Here is a 21,984-nt window from a genome sequence, read left to right on the forward strand (position 1 = left end):
TGCCTTTCATAGAGGATAGATACCGGTATACCTGATGAAATATACTTGACGAGAGGAACAATAATATGTCATCTCATTGGCGAAATTCACTGCTATTCATGAGTTGTAAGCATTTGAAGATGAGTGATTTCTGTGATCTGAGAGTGGAGGGAAGATTCTATGTTTGAGTGAACAACTCACCCTGTATTGTAGGAAAACGTCTCATATTATAGGATGACACTTGTTAACAATATATAGATATCTACAATTGTTGGTCTAATTAGATCACCAAACCTGGGTCCATGCCCGAATATCACCAAATCTGAGAGGTTATCATTTTTCATGAAATCCATGAATAAACATCATGGATTTTTGCAAAAATTGAAAACGCTCAAACTCTGAGGAATGATAATATAGTACTTGACGATAGGAACAATAATATTTCATCATATTGGCCAAATTCACTCCTATTCTTGAGTCAATAACTCACCCTGTATTGTAGGAAAACGTCTCATATTTTTGCACAACACTTGTTAGGTCAACCTCTATCCATAGCCCGAATATCAACCAAATCTGGGAGATTTACAATTATCATGAAATCCATGAAGATGAGTTATTTCTCTGATATGTTAGTGGAGGACAGAAACTTGTAATTTGAGTCATCAATTACAACGGTAAATTTAAAACGCTTCATTTACATTAAATTTTGATTTATTGACCGAGCGAAGTGAGGTCTAAGATTCAAGTCGACGGTTTGGCATTTCTCTTAATGTTTGAATGTTTATATGTTGCGCATTTACAGCGAACGCGGTAATAGATTTTCATGAAATTTGACAGGTATATTCCTTTTTTTAATTGCGCGTCGACGTATATACAAGGTTTTTTGGAGGCCATTTCAAGGATAATATAAAAGGAAAAGGAGCCTCCTTCATACGCCAATATTAGAGTAAAAATCATACTATAGAATTATTCATCATAAATCAGCTGACAAGTGATTAAATAGATGTGTGGAGAAGCCAGTCTATTGCTGTATTCCCATAAGGTCTATAGTTTCAATCAGGTACTTGTGGATGAGAATACTGCGTGAGGTCTACTGTTCACAGAACTACTAGTTATATTGGATTTAATAAAACAAATTATTTTATATTAGACATTATATTTGTTCAAAATTTTCAACATTTAATACCAATAAGAAAATATGTAATGGGCTACAACTATTTACATATTACAATAAATCTTTCAGACAACAATAATTTGATCAAAGTACAGCTTATTGACAGAAATTACGACAGATACAAATTTCAATATTGGGCAAAATTCCATTAAAATCTTCCATAGCATGAAAATAGTGATTATATTTGTTGTAAATCAATTCATTTATTGATAAATATTTACATTAGGTTAATCATGTATTCAATGTGATCCTCTTGATAAGAGAAAGAAATTTGTGAAAAGTGTAAAAACCCAATCAAATTGGCCAACTATAATACACACATACATTAGGTAATTATTTAAAATCTCTAGATAATCTAAAAACGATATAATCTTCCACAGATTGATTGATACTGGAAAAATGTCATGACTTTTTTTGTATCACAAGAATATAGAGAACATGAAGTGTATGCACAATGGAATAATACCAAAAAGTAGTCAAAAATTCTAGAAAAGGATAGCGTTATCTGCTTTGTCGAGTGATAGACAATGATAACAACACCAATGTTAATCAGATACTGCCATTATAACGAGGAACTCACTATAGATAAAAATACGTTGATAACCAGTAGGCTAAAACATGGAAAATTAAGTGGAAATTTGTTAATTTTTAGATTTATCATCATAATTTCAACTAGAACAGTCAGAAACATTACACTTGAATATGAATATTCAAGAAGCATTTCACCCACTAATAAATCAACCCGTAAAAAAACTTTTATATCTACAAATATTGATGAAAAATCGACCTAGGTTTTCTGTACAATCACACGTGTTTAGGTAGCATTGAATTCATTTGAATTTACACTTTGTTTCTTCCATGTGTTAGTGAATTTCAAAAAAAGATCACTGTCGTATCCAAATTTTGTAACAATATAAATCTATATAGTTTAAAACTACAGTAATTAGCCATTTTAACAAGTTATATTAACATACTATACATTCAGAAGTAATTCAACTTGTTTGATTTGAAAAGATATAACCCGGTTGCCAAAGAGCCTGTTAAATTTTAATTATGATTCAATTCCACAAGAAGCAATTAGATAAGGTTTTTTTGAAAATAACGCTTTTCTGATTGGTTCTCGTGGCATTTAATTGGGATTATAAGTTGAAAGACTTTTTACATTATCAAAATTGTCAGTTTTCCTATGAAAAATGTATGACTTTTTTAAAATCTTAACCAAACAGCTTGTAAGATCTGGTTCTGAATTTGCAGTGTGAATCTTAAAACAGGGTATTATTTGATGTCCCAATTAATAAATAGGTTTTTATTGACCACCATCCTTAGTACTTAACATAGCACTACCGAGCTTTGTAACCAGTCTGGCAAAGCTGTAGATTTATCTACTATAAACTATATTACAGTCTATGTGGTGTTGTCATTTCAATTGATTGTGAATCAATAAATGAATGTATTAATTTGCAATACAGTTCCACTAAGGATTGAAAAATTTGAAATTTTCTGAAAAATTGCAAACAAGTTGAATTGCGAAACTACATTATCGATATAGTAAACACAATCATATATAAAACGCATCTTTAACAAATCAATGTTCATCAGTCAAGAACTCAGAGTACTGTAGCCCTCAATACCTAATTTATTAACAAAGAGTTCCATATGTTATTAGCTATTTGCTCCCTGTTAAATGACATAATATACATTTGATCGAATTCCAAGTTATTTATAATTGATTTACATAATCTATTATTTACATAGAAGATAAAAACGAAAAAATAAACTCCGCTTACTAACATACATTCATTCCCATTTAATCTATCAACAGTAAAATGATTTTTGTATATGAAAAGAAATTCCATTAAGAATGTCAGTAGGATAAATTTGAAATACAGAGTGATTTTTAGTCGTTTGTGTTGACCTACTGAGCTGATTAACTTGCATAAAGATTCTGAATTTACCGAGGATGGTCATAGGCCATTTATATTATTTATATTATTATATTATTTATTTTTATTGCCATTAATCAATTAATTGTAATTTAATAATAAAAACTAATTTATCCAATTTGTGATTAGTTTATGTACCGTAACTATAAAAACCCAACCAAACAGGGCTTTACTCCAAGTGACTCCTTAGCTTAGTTGGTAGCGAGCGCGGTTCATGTATCAAAGGTTGAATTTTTACTTTGCTGGAAATGTTCAAATCTTATAAAGATTATCCACGAAATTTTAAACAAAATAATAAATAATTTATATATTTTTTATGTTTCCTGGACACGAGGAGATTGCATTTTACCACACCAAATTTTCCCCAGAGCAAAGCACGGGTTACATGCTAGTTTCTAATAAAGGAGAGTTTTGTTTTGTCGCACAAAGTTGATAGCCCTACTCAATCGGTAAACACACGGCAGTGCGAGTTGATTATCCTTAAGCTGTGTATCATTTTGTGAAGATCCCGGTCGTCTTATGAAGACAATGTATTTGTCTTTTTACATTTTGACAATGTATTTGTATTTTTACATAGAACATGAATAGTATGGTGAAAAAAGTCAAAGCATTTGTAACTTAAGTAGGTGGACATTATGAGAATATTCTTTAATAATCTTCATTAACTAAGAAATGAGTGATAAAATATTATATTTATTTTGTATATAACTCAACAACTATACATTTTTACTACCTTACTACTGATTTTCCGTTTTGCAAATTAATTAAAAACTGGGTAACAGGACTAAAACATCACCCGGTACAATTAGAAAGATCATTGGCAATATGTCGTTAAAATTATTTTGGAATACAATAACAATATGCAAGTAAATTGTAAAGATAAGAGATAATAATAAAAAGATAAAAGTAAGATAATAAAGATAAAAGTAAGAGATAATTATTTTGGAGATTACAGTATGGCTTCACATTTGACGCAGAATCCAAGCCTCAAGGAGAATCTGAACTTGTGAATGACATGATTTTGGCCGCGACACCACACGAGTTAACGTCACACCTGCCGTTCGCATATCCCGTGAGGTGTGACACGCGAGCTACTACCAATCGGCACTGCCAGGTCGGTAGGCGAGTATCATAGAGTAGTTCAGCCTGCATTGCAGTGGAACCACCGCTGTGCAGTTCCGGTGGTATATGGGCCTGGCCAGGGCCAGGACGTATCCTCTACCTCGTCTACCGGCCAGGAAAAATACTCGTGATTCCCAATTGTATACCTCTCCAGGGTGGGCGCTTGCACGTCCACCACACAGGCGCCCAAAAGGGGACGCGAGCGTTTCGGAAAAAAGCACCAGTGAGAGGGTTTTTTCGTAATGCTATGATGCTACTTCCAGAGACGGAGGCGCTACCCGACTCTGGTGTAAGGGAATTTCAGATGCCTGCTACTTCCAGAAACGGGGGTACCCTGATTCCCTTAGTCTGGTCTCTCATTGTCTAACCCCGGACAGCCTTCACTGTGCCCAGCTACTCCCAGAGACGAAGATTTCAGGCAACTCGGTCAAGCCTAGAACCTCCCAGTACACCCATAAGCCAGGCAAATTCCAGGGACGGAATCACACAGTCATCACGTGTGCTATGGTCCCCCCTGGTTGGCATTTTTCCCTTCACCATGAGAACCAGCGCCAGCAACTGGGGGATTCAGTACTTCCTGAGACGGGGGCGAGGAACGAACTCCAATGGAGCTCAAACTCCAACCTGATCCCTCATGATTTTCACATCCACACGTTCAGAATTTCCTGACGGCAGGCTTACAAATTGAATCAGAGAAAATGAAATTTTCGCTGTAGGCCTGATAAAGTATAACCTATTCTGGATAAATATATTATGAATTCAGCACGCTAGGGAAAATTGTTCCAATAAAATAGGCTAAAATAAATTCTAATGAAATTGAATGAATATTATCATAACCATATTACAGAAATGTCCACCTAGGACAATCTATACTGATGCCTAGTACCATAGCCACCTCTAATAAAAGGCCTTGGCCTACGATATTGCAACGTCGAAGTGTAGGCCTAGAATCTAATACATGATTGGTGAAAAAGATCAGCTGGTATTTTTTTAATCTTTTTCATCAATCATGTATTGGATTCTAGGCCTACACTGCGACATTGCAATATCGTAGACCAAGGCCTTGTATTAGAGGTGACAATGTCTAGTACACATGTGCCCGGCTCAGTAAGCTGGCCCAGCCTGCAATGTGACCAATGGTAGCCAGCGTTGGCAAACCACCCATCCACACATTGGCGGCGCTGGTCGACATTGGCCTTTATTGGGCCAACATAAGTAGATGCGGCAAAAAAACGGAAATATATGGACAAAGTTTATGAACTTGAAGTTCAAACATAGCGTAATATTCATTTATTCATGTCTATGAATAGATAAATAATTATTACGCTATGTTTACGATACTAGATTTTCCACTGACGAAATCTATCCAGCACAAGCTGGGCATGGACTGATGGAGAATTGAATTGAATTTGGATTTCAAATCACAATATCTCCATTCACAATCTATCTTCACTTTTGATCGACACATGTGTTAAAAATTTGAAAACTTGAAAAAATAATAGTTTATAGTTTAAAATATGACTTAAAGTAGTACATCTTATATAGATAGGACTATATAGTATATCATTCGGACCAGTTTTTAGACTATTAAATTTGGGAGCAGAACAAAACATAGAGGTATTGTTTCTTTTACTCAAAAAAGAATAAACTAATTGGAAATTCATGGATTCTTTTATTATTTCCTAACAATTACAACTTGATAAAAAGGGTTTCTACTTTGTTCTTACAAACCCAAATCAATACCAAGGATAATAATATTTTTCTGGTGATTGTGACATTAAAATTTGACAAAAATAGCTTTTTTAGAAAGGCTATCCTATTATTTCTTATCAATTTCAACGTGATAAGAAGGTTTCCACTTTGTTCTTGGAGGTTTTCTATTTTTGCTCTTAAAACCCCAACATGAAATCGAGGAGAATCATATTTTTATGGTTAATGTTACATTGGAAATAAGTTGACAAAAATAGCTTTTTCAGAAAAGGCTAACCTATTCTTTCCTATCAAATTTATCAACTCTATAAATAGGTTTTCCACTTTGATCTAAATGGTGTTCCACTTTTGTACTTAGCAACCCAACACGAAATCAAGGGAAATCCTATTTTAATGGTTATTGTGGCATTGAAAAGTTGACAAAAATAGCTTTTTTTAAAAAGGCTTCTAAATTTGTTCTTACAAACCTAACCTAATATTTATAATATTTGTGTTTTTGTTGTGACATTTGGAGGTTATGTCTGGGTAATTGTTGAGACATTTAGAGGTTATGTCTGAACAAAGATGACGTCATTATCTTCATCGGATTCACCTTCTCTCTCACACAGCTTTGTCTGTTCGTCAATCAATGCATTTTCCTCGACACAGTTTTGTCTCCGCAGAGGAATCTTCGAGTAGCCACCGCCTGGAGTTTCTGATTTCATCTGTAAATATAATAAATATAATAATTTAATAATAATTATCATTATTGAACGAAAATCTAAATTGAATACAATTTATTTTTCTACAGGCAATATACATGGGAATCAGTTAAGATAATATTGTCAAGTGCATCAACACATAAGGCTGGGTTGGTCTATAGTGAGTCCATGTTAAGCTGCGTACACATATACGCTCTTCCAACACGCACCGAGCACGCTCCTCCCTCGTACCGCCCTCGTTCCTCCATCGAACTACAGTCGCGCCGCCCACGCACCCATCATGAACGTTACGGAAGATGTTAGATCTTCTCGCGTTCCCTGGTCGAACCATTGTTGCTCCCCGGTCGATCATCAATCGCTCTGCTGGAGTGACGTTCGGTTGCGGAGCAGAGCGAAAGTCTGTACGCACCTTTATAATGGCAGTTTTTGATTAGCAATGGTATTGCTATCCTTGTATATCAAACAACAAAGCTGATAGCGCTATCTCTTTCTCGCTTTGCTCTGTTGCCTGATCTCAAATTGTAGAGCACAAAAATACACCCAGAGGGATTTTGAATTATACATCTAAATGGTAACAATCGGAATATATTGTTGATCAAAAACTAAAATTCATCAAAATTGATTTTTCTTCAAATTTCTCTCATTTTTGAAAAATCATAACTCAGTAGGCTACTCATTGGAGATAGAGAGTTCCGAATGATCTCATTTTATTCAGAATTTTATAATCTAGAGAAAAGGCAAGTGGAAATGTTTCGGTCCGATTACGAGATTTGGCAGAAATTGCTGAAACTGGAAAATGAGCTGAAAATACGAGGTTTTTGGGCCACCCTGTATCTAGCACAAGGAAATTTTGCATGAAGAAATTGGTTCTGGACTTCTCTTATGTACCTAAATAATATATTAAAAAATCAGAACTACAATATAAATGGCATGCACCAATGTATATAGTGACTGGACTATTTAAAAGTAGGTAGGTAGTTTTATTTATAACAAATGACAAGTTCGACAAATTTCTACGTTATCACCTCCTGTTGCACATAAAATACGTAGACGATATTCAATTTCACGCCATACATTTTCGATCTGGAGTGATGTCCTGAATTGCGGCTTTAATTCTTCGTTTTAGTTGATCAATATTACATAACTTACTTGCTTACACGGCCATACTCTAAACTAAACCAAAACGTCTCTGAACGGTAATAACCGATTTGCTCTCGTGAAACCACAGAACGCACATAACTTTCTCCTGATGCTCTGTCAAACCACACCATTTAGCCAACTGTGTTTCTATGAAGTTCATCACAAATTATAGAAGCTACACCAATGTTTGCCACAAAAATGGGCGCGCCACTACTATTTGTTACTTTTTTATTAACCTATGGAATTTGTTCAATAATTTATGCTCACTCTGTACTTTGTTAATAAATTATTACCTACAATATTGAAAAATGATCTGGCAACGTTGCGGAGGTAGTAAAGAATAGCGATATCTGCTTGGTCGAATGATAGACAAGGATAGCAACACAACTGCCATTATAACGTGGGCCTCACTACCCTTGTTACCAATCGATACCAATTAAAGTTACTAAAAAATGTTATTCTTGTAAAGTTTTTGTAAAACCAACGGTTTCTGAGTTATTTAAGAAACAAAATTTTAAATGGCCGCCATTTTGCTTTATGAATTTGAAAAATTATAATTGACCGAGCGAAGTGAGGTCTAAGATTGAAGTCGACGTTTTGGCATTTCTCTTAATGTTTAAATGTTTTTATGTTGCGCATTTACGGCAAAACGCGGTAATGGAATTTCATGAAATTTGACAGGTATGTTCCTTTTTAAATTGCGCGTCGACGTATATACAAGGTTTTTGAAAATTTTGCATTTCAAGGATAATATAAAAGGAAAAGGGAGACTCATTCATACGCCAATATTACCGTAAAAATCATACTATAGAATTATTCATCATAAATCAGCTGTCTAGTGGACTATAATACTACCCGTTCAAAAACATCGAACATCTTGAAAATGTATCTTTCCATTAACGTTAGTAGACAGTTGACTATAATACTACCCGTTCAAAAACATCGAACATCTTGAAAATTGTATCTTTCCATCAACGTTGTACACAGTTGCAGCCAGACCTGATAACAGCGCTCACACTCACATTCCGGGACGACACGTCACCGTACGATACGACAGAAAACTCTATGTTTATTTAGGATTCTTTCTAGACATTTTTAATTGATAAATTATTTATTAATTTTAGAGAAAGCATAACAACAGGTCAATGTAACTCACTGAGCGCGAGGTCTACTGTTCACAGAACTACTAGTAATTTTTTTCTAGCTTTGTCTAGTTCCTATACTAGTAACTGAAGACTTCCGGACAATTTAAATATGATATTAAGATGTGTTTTTTATCCAGGAACAATGCCCTAGAGTATAATTATGTAGGGAGTTCATAAACACCCTGTATATATACATTTAATTTTCGTAGGAAACTATTAATTGTGAACAACATTTAGTTAAAAACTTTATGTAACTTTTGTTGAGCACTTTGGTGTAAACCAGTACTGACCTGTAGCCTGCCAACAACGACGGCCATAATGAGCAGTGAACATATGCAGAGGGCGACAATCACGTTGCCAGTGGTGAGCAGCAGGGTGAGCGGTGTGGAGGAGGAGGAAAGACTGGCCGCCTGCAGTTCATCGATGCGTTCCCTTTCCGCTTGCTCGACACTGATGCGCCGTTTCCCAGCTGTCACCGAATTCTGGCAGCCACCTGTAAACAGTAGGTTTCAATCAATCAATAATTTTATTCAATTCAACACAATATACATAAAAGAAATCAAAATACGAAACATCATAATCAAAAATTGAAATCTATACTATAATATTTATTTTATTTTTTCTCTGTCATGTAACCCATGTCAGAGGTATTAATTTATTAAACATGAAAAATAACTATTACAATATGGAAAAAAGTCCTTGACATACTTGCATTAATTTCCTTAAACTATCCTGGAGCATCCCACTATAGAGTCGGGATGCATTCATTCTAAAATTCTAAATATAATATTTTAAATACAAATGAATTTCTTTACAATACATTGATCTGGGCTATTTCTACCAATCGAATACCGTAAATAGCGCTAAAAATGAATAAGAACTAATTATCGTAGTAAAAGAAAAAAATATTGGATAGTGAAAAGCATTGTTTAAATAGAGCTCAAATTTAATAACATGCAATATTAGTTAATATACAATAGTTGTTCAATACCTTAATTTCAAACGCTTATTAACATATGTTTGATACTTTTTTGAACTTTGAAATGTTCATTCCCATTACTTCCACAATATTGAGAAGAATTGGCTTATACACTTACGGGATAGGAAAATTATGTTTTGGAAAGAACTGGCTTATACACTAACGGGATATGAAAATTATGTTTGACACATCATCACGTCTGAACTACTGGACTGATTAACTTGAAATTTCGCATATAGATTCTCAATTAACCGAGCATGGTTATAGGCAAGATTTCATTGCGTCAAGTTTTTAGTTTGTCAATTTTAAAAATGAACCCTTGCGGAGCACAGGTTATCTGTTAAATTCTAATAAAATACAAAAACAGGCTTCATGGTGGGGTGTGCTGAAAAGAGAGAAATGAGGAAAAATACCTAGGCAACTATGGTTTGCCATGTAATAGGCAGGTAGAGGGTATAAAAGCAAGGAATGAAGGGTGAAGAGGAACAGAAAAGGAAAGAATTGGAGAAGAAGGTAGGAAAAAATATGAGCAAAATTTGTGAGCGACTCCAAATGTATCAAAAAGAAATGGCCTTGCAATCAGTAGTTTAAGCAGAAATCTCGAGCCTCATAAGTCGATATGGAAGAAAAAGTTACTGTAGGTCCAATTTTTTATTTCTAGTTTAGTTTTTCTACTAATCTTAGAGTCTATGAGGAAGTGGTCCGGAATAAGGTTTATCATTTTAGTGCTTATATAGATAAAATATTTCCTTAAACATTCCATATTGGTGTGATAAGTGACATATCGATTTGCAGTAGATCTTGAATGATAATTATTGACAATTGAATTTAAAGTGGATTTATATTTCATCAAGTATTCAATTACGGGTTTTATATATATAATTGGCGTATTGTCATTACCTAGTAACACAACCACCTCGGTAGATTACAATCTAGGTTTGTTTAGAATAATATTAATGATCAGTTTTTGCGCTAGAAATAATTCCTCAATATGACAGTTGAAACAACCCCCCCCCCCCCAAACAGCTATGCCATACTGCAGAATTGATATTTGACTAGAGCCTGATATACCATTTCTAAATTGTTCTTATTTAGAATTCTATTTATTGATAGAGCCTGTACTATTTCTCTCCAAAAATGTTGACAAATGTTAATGCTGTCCAAAGGTTAAGGTTTTGAAATCACACACTACTTCGTCACTTGATTTTCGGTCCAGGAATAATGATTTGAAAATTTCGAAGGTTGACGTAATACTTTGAATGAATCACAATAAATTAGAGACTTGAGAAATATGTATTTATTTATTTTGAGATATACAGGGTGATTCACGAGGATATGCGGTAACTTTGAGAGCTCATTCTATATGTAAAAATAATGAAAAAAACTTATATAAACATAGGTCCGGAAATGTTTCGTTAGCGAGTTATACAGGGTTAAAGATTTCGCCTGGATTTCAGTTCCGCTGAGTAAATGAAGACTCTCTGAAATTCTGGGAAGTTAAATTTAGGAGCAAATGCCATTGTTTCTTATGGTTTTGTACCTGAAAAATTGATTAGAACAGGTCCCAGAACTGTAAGATGAGTAGTTTTTGAGTAATCCAGTGTAAAATGCAAAAACATTGAGTAAAAAAACACAATTTTTACATTTGGCCAGCAATCGCTTTGTTATTTTACCAATAAACTGATCAAATTTCAGAACAAAACTTGTAGAAAATTTAATTCTAAACAAAACGGTATGATTAAAGTATACAGAAAGTGAACAGATAATCGATTAAAGGAAGTTTTATTGAAAACAGAACAACACACGTTTTTCATTTGGCCGACAATAACTCTGTTGATTTCTTATTAAAGATCTGTAAAAAGTTAATGATTTTTACTTAAATTTAACACCTTAATTTTTTTACTAAAATTTCAAAATAAAATAATATTAAAACACAGTTTTAAAATAAAGAAATAAACATAAACAACAAACATAAATAATAAAAAAAATACACATGTTGAGCGGATAATTTGTTTTTCATAAGTTGGCACTACAATAACAGCTGATCAACAATGATGTGATTTGAAATGTAGAATTTTAATTCCTTGAGAGGTAACAACTGAGTTTTAGTCCACGTGTGTATTGTTCTGTTCGTCGTATTGAATTTTAGTCCGTGTTAGCATTGTTTTGTCCATAGTAATTATTAAATTGTTGGAGTAGTAATGCCATACTTATTTTCAACTGAAGAATACGCCGATATGGTGTTTATTTACGGTGTATGTGAAGGCAATGCTACAATCGCTGTGGAAGAATACAGACAACGTTACCCTTATCGTAGAATTCCAAATGCTAGAACCATTATTTCTACATTTCGTACGTTACGGGAAACAGGATCACTTCCAAGCGTAAAGATCCAGTCTGACCGCCCTCGCCAACATGATGTTAATGTAGAAGAAAACATTATTGCTGCTGTTGAACGTAGTCCAGGTATTAGTACAAGACGTATTTCAAAGCGGTTTAGGGTTTCGCAAAGTAAAGTTTGGAGAACACTTAATAAGAACAACCTTTATCCCTACCATAAACAAAAAGTACAGCATTTACAACCAGGAGACAATGAACATCGCTTGGAGTACTGCAATTGGTTAGTCAATCATCGTCAACTCTTCAAGTACATTTTATTTACCGATGAGTCACAGTTCACTCGTGATGGTATCAACAATTTACGAAACCAACATTCATGGGCAGAAGAGAACCCTCATGCAACAATTGAACGTAACTTTCAATACCGTTTTAACATTAATGTATGGTGTGGTGTTATTGATGATAAGCTAATTGGACCGTTTATTTTTCTAGAGCGCTTAACAGGTCAGGCGTACTTACAGTTTCTTCAAGAAGAATTACCGACATTGCTGGAAGATGTTCCTCTTGCAACGCGACGCAAGATGTACTTCCAGCATGATGGCGCACCGCCACATTTTTCAAATGATGTTTCCACCTATCTAAATCATCAGTTCCCAAATAAATGGATCGGTCGTGGTGGTCCTATACACTGGCCACCAAGGTCACCAGATCATACGCCATTGGACTTCTGCATATGGGGATGGATGAAAGATCATGTTTACGAGGTCAAAGTAAATTCCCGTGAGGCGTTACTTGATCAAAAAGAAATGGCCTTGCAATCAGTAGTTTGAGCAGAAATCTCGAGCCTCATGAGTCGATATGGAAGAAAAAGTTACTGTAGGTCCAATTTTTTATTTCTAGTTTAATTTTTCTACTAATCTTAGAGTCTATGAGGAAGTGGTCCAGAATAAGGTTCATTATTTTAGTGTTTATATAGATAAACTATCTCTAACGATTATAACGAAATTGAAACATAGTAGATTTTTAATTCTTCAATGTTGTTTTCCATCACGAACTGCTTATTATTAAATCACTTTTTGCTATTAGAAAAAACGACTAGCAGTCAGATATTTTACAATCGAAAGATCTCGTTGTCACAGTGAGTTATTAATTCATTTATTGGAAAATATCTGACTGCTAGTCGTTTTTTCTAATAGCAAAAAGTGATTTAATAATAAGCAGTTCGTGATGGAAAACAACATTGAAGAATTAAAAATCTACTATGTTTCAATTTCGTTATAATCGTTAGAGCCGTTTTCGAGATCCGGTGACATACAAACATATAACCAGAAATTGCTCGTTCAAAGTGCATGTGTGCTCGTTTTAGTATACTTAAATATACTTGCTCGCTAATCCCATACTGTTAATAGTATAGGATTATTAAAATAAAATCCCAATTAAATGCTGTAATTGATGCTCTTTACAGCATTTAATTGGAATCTTCGTTTAATAATTATTTGAGTAAGTTTTGAGGCACGCACCAGTTGATGGATCACAGTGACAACAGTCGTGTGACAGATGTGGGTCACGGCAGCATGGCACACACTGGTTGTTGAGTGGATGCAGCGGCGCGGCACACGTGACACAGGCCTGTGGCCCAGGACCTGAGCAGGTCTTGCAGGTTGGGTCACACGCCTTGCACAGCTGGGTCGGTGAGTCATAGTACTGTGACCCAAGACATTCCATGCACAAACCGCCGTCCAACATGAAGCGCGGTGGACACGATGTACACTGAAACAACACAACACAACTACAGTCGAAACCAGACACAAAAAAGCATAGAATAGGTCATAGAATCATCAAACGTCTATCAAAGTTGCCTATCAAACTGAATTCAATTTATATAATGTTATCCTGCACTGATTCAAATTAATTATTTCCCTCTTTACTATTGAAAATTGTCTCTCAAAACTGAACCCAATTTATATAATGATATCCTGCACTAATTTCAAACTCTTGATAATTATATCAAAATGAATATTTGTTTAACGAATTATATTTTGTTTACGTTTATGTTTATACTATGAACTACTCCACTATCATGTTTTTTCTTTCTCTTTTTTGAAAGTGTATGCTAATTTTTTGTTTGAAGTGTTTGCTAAATTTTTTTTTGTTTCTACAGTTACTTTTTTCTAGTTTTCTCAAATTGGAGTGCTTACTGAATGCTCGTTGCTAGCACACAAGCTTTGTTTTGCTTGCAACGCCAATATTATATATTTTATTATTATTTAGTTTCAATAAAAGCTTTTGTATTTTTGTTAGTAAATTTCTAATGTATGAAACTGAATTTTGTTTTCCATGTTTTGTGAATTATTTATATGAATTTGGCAATAAATTTGATTTGATTTGGAATCATCGGAAACGAGAGACAAAATAACACAAAAACAAAATAAGTATCTGTAATAAAATATTAAGTAGGAAAAGAAGACAGAAGAAGAAAAAAAAGAAGAAGAAGGAGAAATGCAAAAAGAAAAGAATCATAAGAAGAAGCACTATTCGAATATGATGTTAAAGTGGGACACACACCAATGCCGCCCCACAGTCGAATGGAAGTGATACATGGCTCCTATACACATGAGATGGTGATAATATTGAAATAAATAGATGAATTATGGGTTTGTGTTTTCATAGGGATAAATTTAGTATGGGTTCATTCGAAAAGTGTAGAATTAGGACTTCAACAATGAGACTTTAGTGATCTTGTAGCTGAATTTTGTATGTAAATTTTTATCGTGAGCAATTTATTTTCCTGTTAAAAAACCATTTTTTCACATTAAGATTTTGCTAACTTGTTTCCGGGAAGACTCCAATTTTATGAAGGGTTGAGGTATTCTCACGGAACTGTATTTCCGTTAACGATGGAAAATACACGTGTATTTGGGAATATTTCAAACTTGCATTATTTTCCTTTCCCACGGAATTATGCTCGTCTCCACGTGGACCGTTGTCTCGTTGGTGGAAGTGGAACATAATTTGCGTGGAATAGTTCAGTTCCAATCAAGCCGCGGCCGAATTCACATTTAAAATCCAGAGGTAGCCTCGGGCCTCGAGGGCTCAAAATTAACGTGTGCGTTGAATTTGTTTGCTGTTTAAGTTTGTTAATATGTATTATTTTTCGCCGCAAGTCAAGTTGAAGTAGTTTATTAATTATTTGAAGTGAATATGTCAATGTTTGTTTAAATTAGTAAGTTATTCGGGAGTAATCAGTGTAGTGAAAATTTCTAAATAGTAATGAATTATAAATTGATCGATTGTTAGTGCCATTATATTTTCTAGCTCATGCTAAAAACCCTTGAATGACCGAGTCCCTAGTATCATAAATTTGTAATTGAGAAATGAGTAAAGTCCACGCTACCTTCGTGAACAGTTAGAATCCAAATAAGCAGTTAGCAAAATCTTACATGCAGTCATCTTGAATTTTTAGAATGTGCAATGAACCGATATAGATTAATTTTTGTTATTGACCAAATTTAAATCAGTTTAATTCATTTAATAAAATTTTACAAGTTTAATAGAATTCTGAAGTTTGTTGTTTAATAAAGTCCCATGACTCGCCCTTTAGAATTTACGGATCTCTTAATTCTACCCCCATTTGGGGGTTGGTTACACACACGTACACGATGTACGTCGTGACGTCATCACTGCTTGTTATTATTTTTCCGCTCTCACTTTGTCGAAGTGATAACCGTATGATATACTGCTGTTTTGCCTCACCCCATAAATAGTAATCTGGTGGCGAAGATCTTGCAGGCCACACATTTTTGGAATGGATTTTTTCTCCGATAACTCTTTTAATTAATGTAATCGTCAATCGTATTATTGCAAATAAAAGCATTAGAAACTATAACTTAATAAATGGTTTGTCACGGAACTTTTTGAATTATGAATGGAATAAATTATAGATTGAGCCACAGGATCTATAGAACACAAAGATTCAACAAAGATATTCATAGTAGAAGTGTTCCTAAATTTGAAACTCTATATCTTTCACCCTCTTTATCTCTGTAACTAGAACAAATTCAAGAATGATAAGTCAAAGCATTAGAATGAATGATTGAGCCGATGTATTTGCTAGTTAGAACCAATTTGACAGCGATTATTCATTCAAGCTATTGATTGACTATTTGCTATTTGCTAAAAATATTTTTTTCCTACAGATACCTTGAAAAGTGACCATTTCTGCACTGATTGCAGGCCGCAAAGAATCACTTTTGTGCTCTAGTGCGCAAAGTATTACTTTGTTTACTCCAGATTTCAGCATGACAACACAAAATAGTTAACTATTAGTTAACCATAAGTCTAAATATCTGAATCCTGTTTTTAGCTGGATGAAACGAATTTAGGTACAATTCTCTCCACTAGGTCGCGCGCTTGTCAGTTCAGCCATTTTGCAGCCATCCCAATCAGCTATCAACATTGAGTTCAAAGCCACTGATCAATTCCATCGGGTTTTTTTTACGTTCAGTAAAAAACCTGATCACAGATGAACCACAGATTGGAAAGTCGGCTAGTATTTTGACGCCATAATCCCCCATCTTGAAAGAAAGTGTAGCATTGTAATACAGCAGTAGTTTTAATTTCTAACAAGATGATGCAGTCATGTGTCGTGGTCTTGGTGCACTCAAATCTTGGTTAGATTGATACCTTTCATTTTGTGTGTATTCTGTGGCTGAGCGGTTGCTCATGAGTCATGACTGACAGATGTTTCCCTTGTTGATCATATTTTGTAAACAAAACTAGAACTTAACCTATTTCATTGTAATCAATTAAAATGGAAAACCATCAGGTGATTGGAGTAGTTTTAAATGCTTTGTAAAATATTTTAAATGTTATTGAATTTATGTAATCATGCATTTCTGTGCTCCCAAATACATAATAATGGAGTCCATCATTTGTAAACAACCTCATATTCAGCCATGTATGTTTACGTATGTTTATGTATGCTACTCTATTTACGTTCTTTTCCATCGGTGGAAAAGTACGATTAACTGATCAGTGAACGAACCGGATATGACGTTTTTTTTTCTTATTTATTTATTTATTCAATTTAAAAATGATACTTAATGGTAAGGTTCAACAGGCTTAAGCCCAAAACGGTCTCTCTTCCAATTTAGAATACAATACAAATAATAGATAATCTAGGTTATGTTGTTTTTCCTTCACAGTCACAAATTTTCACTCAAAACAAACACTTAAACAATAATAATTTTAATAATTTGAAGATAAAGGGAAAATTATAGCCAAAAATAGCAAAATTATCAATAATAATGATATAAATTATTTGGAAATTTGACATTGAAATAATTTTGAGACAGAAAACAAACTAACTAGAAGCCACTACAGCTGTATCAGTTAGACCAAAGACCTTGAAGAGGTATAAACGCACAATACCTATGCCTTCCCAATGCTAGCTCTTACTTGAAATTAAAGGTTCCATTGAGGTATTTTAGCGCGAGATATTATACAATATATATATTTTTTGTAATATTATAGATCACAAAAATCTTCAAGATCTCTAGTATGTAATAATCTTCCAGGCTTTCCCCTTAATGGCCGATTTCAATTCCAAATAATCTAGCGCTGCATGTGAGTCTATGCATTATTCAACGACAAAACAGTACATCGTTCAGAGCCACGTTCACTCACCGATCTCATCGTTCACTCACCGATTAGTGGCTTTGAACTCAACCAACTCAACTCAACCTTAGTTGTTGACTGTGAACTTTGAATGCGAATTTGTTCTATCTGTCCTATTCTTTGCTGATTTTAGTATAATTATAAAACTGAGAACTTTTGCTAATAATTTTCAACTTCAATAACAATTATTCATGTTATTTTGACAAACTAAATATTTAAAATAAATTATTAGAATTAGAAATGAAAATTGTTCTAATTACTAATTGATGAATTAATAATAAATAAATTCACTTATATTCTTATTATTTGGAATAATATAATTCATAAAAATATTAAATATTGAAATGAAAATTAATGATTGTATAATTAATAAACCAATTTAATATATATTTAATGTATATTCTATTATACATTTTGAATTTTATTTATCATTCATTATTTCAAACTATATATTTTTTTATTTAAAAATTGATTGGTTGATAAATTATTTAGAAATTGAAAATTATTTACATTTGCAAATTAATTGGTTTATTTCAATTATTAATTGAAATAAATTTTCAATTGAATTACTAATCATTATAATTAAATTATTATTTTATTTTAAACAAATTAAGGTTTTATTAATAACAAAATTACACAGAAACACATTTGATGGATTTCAGGGAATTTTACCTATAATTAATCACTTTTCATATTCAATGGTAACTGTAGGAAAAATTTAATGTGAAATATGTGCGCAAAGTTAGTTTGCTGCACTCAAGAAACCTTCATTCCGCACTCGCCTATGGCTCGTGCGTAAACGTTTCTTTCTGTGCAGCAAACTGTCACTTTGCGCACTAGTTGCACAAATAACTATTAATGAATCACAGTCACATTGGTCCTAGCCCAATCTTACATTATCAATTGGAATGGAATTATAGGATAGAAATCTGTATCTCATTAACTAGGCTAATATGTTGTCATAGCAAAGTAGTGTTTTGCTTCAAGCATCTTTAGGATACTGGTGTGAATTTTAACTTCGCTCCTTCAATCGAGGAACGTAATGTCGGCTGCTAGAGAGAGCTATATGACGTCATTCTTGATGACGTAACTGGCGTTAACTTTATAACGTTTAATATGCGAGTGGCGAAAGCATTCTGACCGCGGGGTAGAATTAGTGGATTCCCGTTAAAGTGAGTGTGACATAGCATACCTGAAGTGGTCCCTCTCCCTTGCATGTGTGACAGTAGTGGTGGCACTTCTGGCAGCCATATTGGGACATGAAGAAGCCCTGCGGACACTCGGGGTGACACTCGCCGGCCGCCAACTGCCAGCCCTGGGGACACGTGACACATTGGTCACGTCGCGGCCCGCTGCACGTGCGACACGACAGGTAGCACTTGCTACACGTGCCCACGTCGCTGTAGTACCTGCCAACATAGGAAATTGCAACATAGGACATCGTTCTACGAGAAAAATCCTCTCCATATGAGCCAAAAATGATCAACTCCCTGCCCCACCATCTTAAGGATATTGACAATGGAGTGTGACTCAAGAAAAAATTAAAGAACTGGCTGGCTGATTGTTTTTATGACATGAATGACTTTTTGTTTTGTAATCTGCGACGATTGTCAAACAGTTTTATTGTTGTACATGCAATGAGTAATAAATTCTAATTCAAATTGATATCTTGTCTAATCTCGAAATATTGATTGAATTATCGACATAAAACCGAACTACTTGCTTCAACTTCGCATTAGAAAATCTATTCCTAAAAGACTTGATATCGGTGAGTACATTTTTATTTTTGGCTTTTTATTATATTTCAATTAGTATATCCATAATAACCATAGTTGAACTGGTTGGGGTTCTGTTGTGTTACTAGTGGTGATCCGTGGTCTAGTGGAGAGAGTGCTTGCGTAGCAGCATAGAGATCCCAGGTTCAAACCCTCTCACAACCAAAAGTTTTTTAACCAGATCACTCCCGTGTTATCGGATGGGCACGTTAAACTGTCGGACCCGGCTGAAGTATGACAGTCGTAAGGCCCATTGACGGCTCAAATTAAATATTCAGGCGGTGGGACCTTCCCACAAGAGACTCCCCACCAACAAAAGCCATACGAATTTACTTTACTAGTTAAATACAAGGTCACTATAAGGTTAAACTTGGGGTGACTTTGTGCCGGTTTAAAAAAAAACCATCTCGTGAAATTGTCCACGATTAAAATTTAACCGCCTTTTGTGCAACCGGGCCTTTTTATCAATAAGAAAAATCATTATATTATGCAAATACAATTCAAAATATATGATAAATATAATGTATTCTACTTGATAAAACAAAATATTCACCTTTCTTGAAATTAATACGTTCTCAATATTCATTTTTTTTGCTGATTCTGCAGCTGGAGCTAATATGCCTCGAGGCTACAAAAGATCTTTAGACAGCAGGAACTAAAATTTTTTCAATAAATAATTTGTGATTTTTCAAAGTGGATCTCATTTGTTTTTAATGTCATTATTAATTTTAAAGATCAACAATTAATTTCACTTTGTCTAACTCTTTAAAATGAACTTTTTTCCATATATAAGTGAGACAAAGTCACCCCACCCACTGGTTGACATTGTCTCTTATTTTCAAAAATATCTTTGTTAAAGTGAAGAGAAATATAACTTTCTATAATGAAGAATACTCTTCATACATTGCAGAATACATTAAAAAATATTGCAAAAGATATTGCAAAAGATTTGTATCAAGTTGAGTATTTATTGCAAGCTATTTACAATTTTAACACCCTAAAATTGGGACAAAGTCACCCCGGTCTACCTTTGAATTATCGGGCAATAAAAAATAGGTTTGACTGACCCTTGGGCGCAGGCGGCACGACACTGGCCGCTCTGCAGGTGCAGGCTGGGCGCACACGCGGTACAGTTGACGCGCGACGCACACTCGGTGCACGCGTGCATGCAGCGAACACACTGCGCCTGTTCGGCGTAGAAGCCACGCGAACATTCGCGAACACACGTCGCGTTCTCCAGCAGCAGCGGACTGGCACACGTCACACACGTGTCGGGCCCGTCACACGTGTCGCACGACACGTGGCACGTCTCGCACGTGTCACCATCTGACGTCAGGTACTCCGCTGTCAATCAAACAGCACAGACATCAATTCAAATTCATTTTGAAAACACAAATTGAAATTGTCAATCACTTTTATTATTATATCATAATAATTTGTAAAATTTGTTATGATTAATATTATAAAATATAATAATAATATTTGCGTTTTCATTATGGGAAAGTACCACATCACATGCAACACAACTGTAATGTTCAAATTAATTCATTTGTCATAAAAGTAATTACGTACAAATTAATAGAATAAGTATTCTCAATTACAATATGGCAAAGGAACACCGGCATTTACAAAAATACACCACCGGCAAAGGAAAATTTGAATAGTAGATGTAGATGTATAGTGAGGTCAACGTTATAATGAGTATTTGTTTTTGTGAATATTTTGTATGAATTTCGAGTGATTAAATGATATCTCAAAAGAAAATTATCGGAAAAGATTTTTCATGAGAAAACTTTTTCATTTAAATAGCTTGATAGTATATAAATCGAAAAACTTTGAAAAATATCACCAGTAAAAAGTTTTTTTACCCTGTTGCACAGCCTTAATTCAATGGTACGTGGTTAGATTACATTGGATTTCTTTATTTATGTATGTTACAATAATTAGTGTGAGAGGATTGGATTCTTAGCCCGCAGTGTATGGATGAATCAACAAATAATGTGATAGGCTACTGACTTTTTGATTAGGGCTACTCTTATTATCTGGAAATGGAAGATCCAAGTCCCTTTTTTTAAAACTTTTATTCACTTTAAAGAGTTCAAAACTAGGGACCCCCTGGGTTGGAGAATTCGCTCAAGAACTGCTGTATTATTATCTTTGAAACCTGCAACTTTTAATTATAGAGTTGGTGTAAATTATGAAACAGCTAAATATTTCTTTTACAATAATAATTTGACAGTAGGTTTCATTGGGGATCCTATTTGAAATGAAAAATTACTCTGCCGCTTCATCTTTGTCCC

At 34.2% G+C, this 21,984-nt stretch overlaps 1 protein-coding gene across 1 annotated transcript in view; it reads right to left on the reverse strand.

Moving 5' to 3' along the window:
* Positions 1-1,299: 1,299 nt before the first annotated feature.
* The window catches only part of LOC111043758 (furin-like protease 2), a 42,665-nt gene continuing 21,980 nt past the window's right edge, over positions 1,300-21,984 (reverse strand). Inside the window, exons 9-13 of the mRNA XM_039435411.1 lie at positions 20,752-21,028; positions 19,102-19,318; positions 13,754-14,003; positions 9,205-9,407; positions 1,300-6,632 (exon numbers count right to left, since the gene is read on the reverse strand). Coding sequence (XP_039291345.1) covers positions 6,477-6,632; positions 9,205-9,407; positions 13,754-14,003; positions 19,102-19,318; positions 20,752-21,028 — 1,103 coding nt within the window. The 3' untranslated portion in view covers positions 1,300-6,476. The remainder of the gene's footprint in view (positions 6,633-9,204; positions 9,408-13,753; positions 14,004-19,101; positions 19,319-20,751; positions 21,029-21,984) is intronic.

This window comes from Nilaparvata lugens, chromosome 9 (assembly GCF_014356525.2).
Source record: "Nilaparvata lugens isolate BPH chromosome 9, ASM1435652v1, whole genome shotgun sequence".
Taxonomy (NCBI): domain Eukaryota; kingdom Metazoa; phylum Arthropoda; class Insecta; order Hemiptera; family Delphacidae; genus Nilaparvata; species Nilaparvata lugens.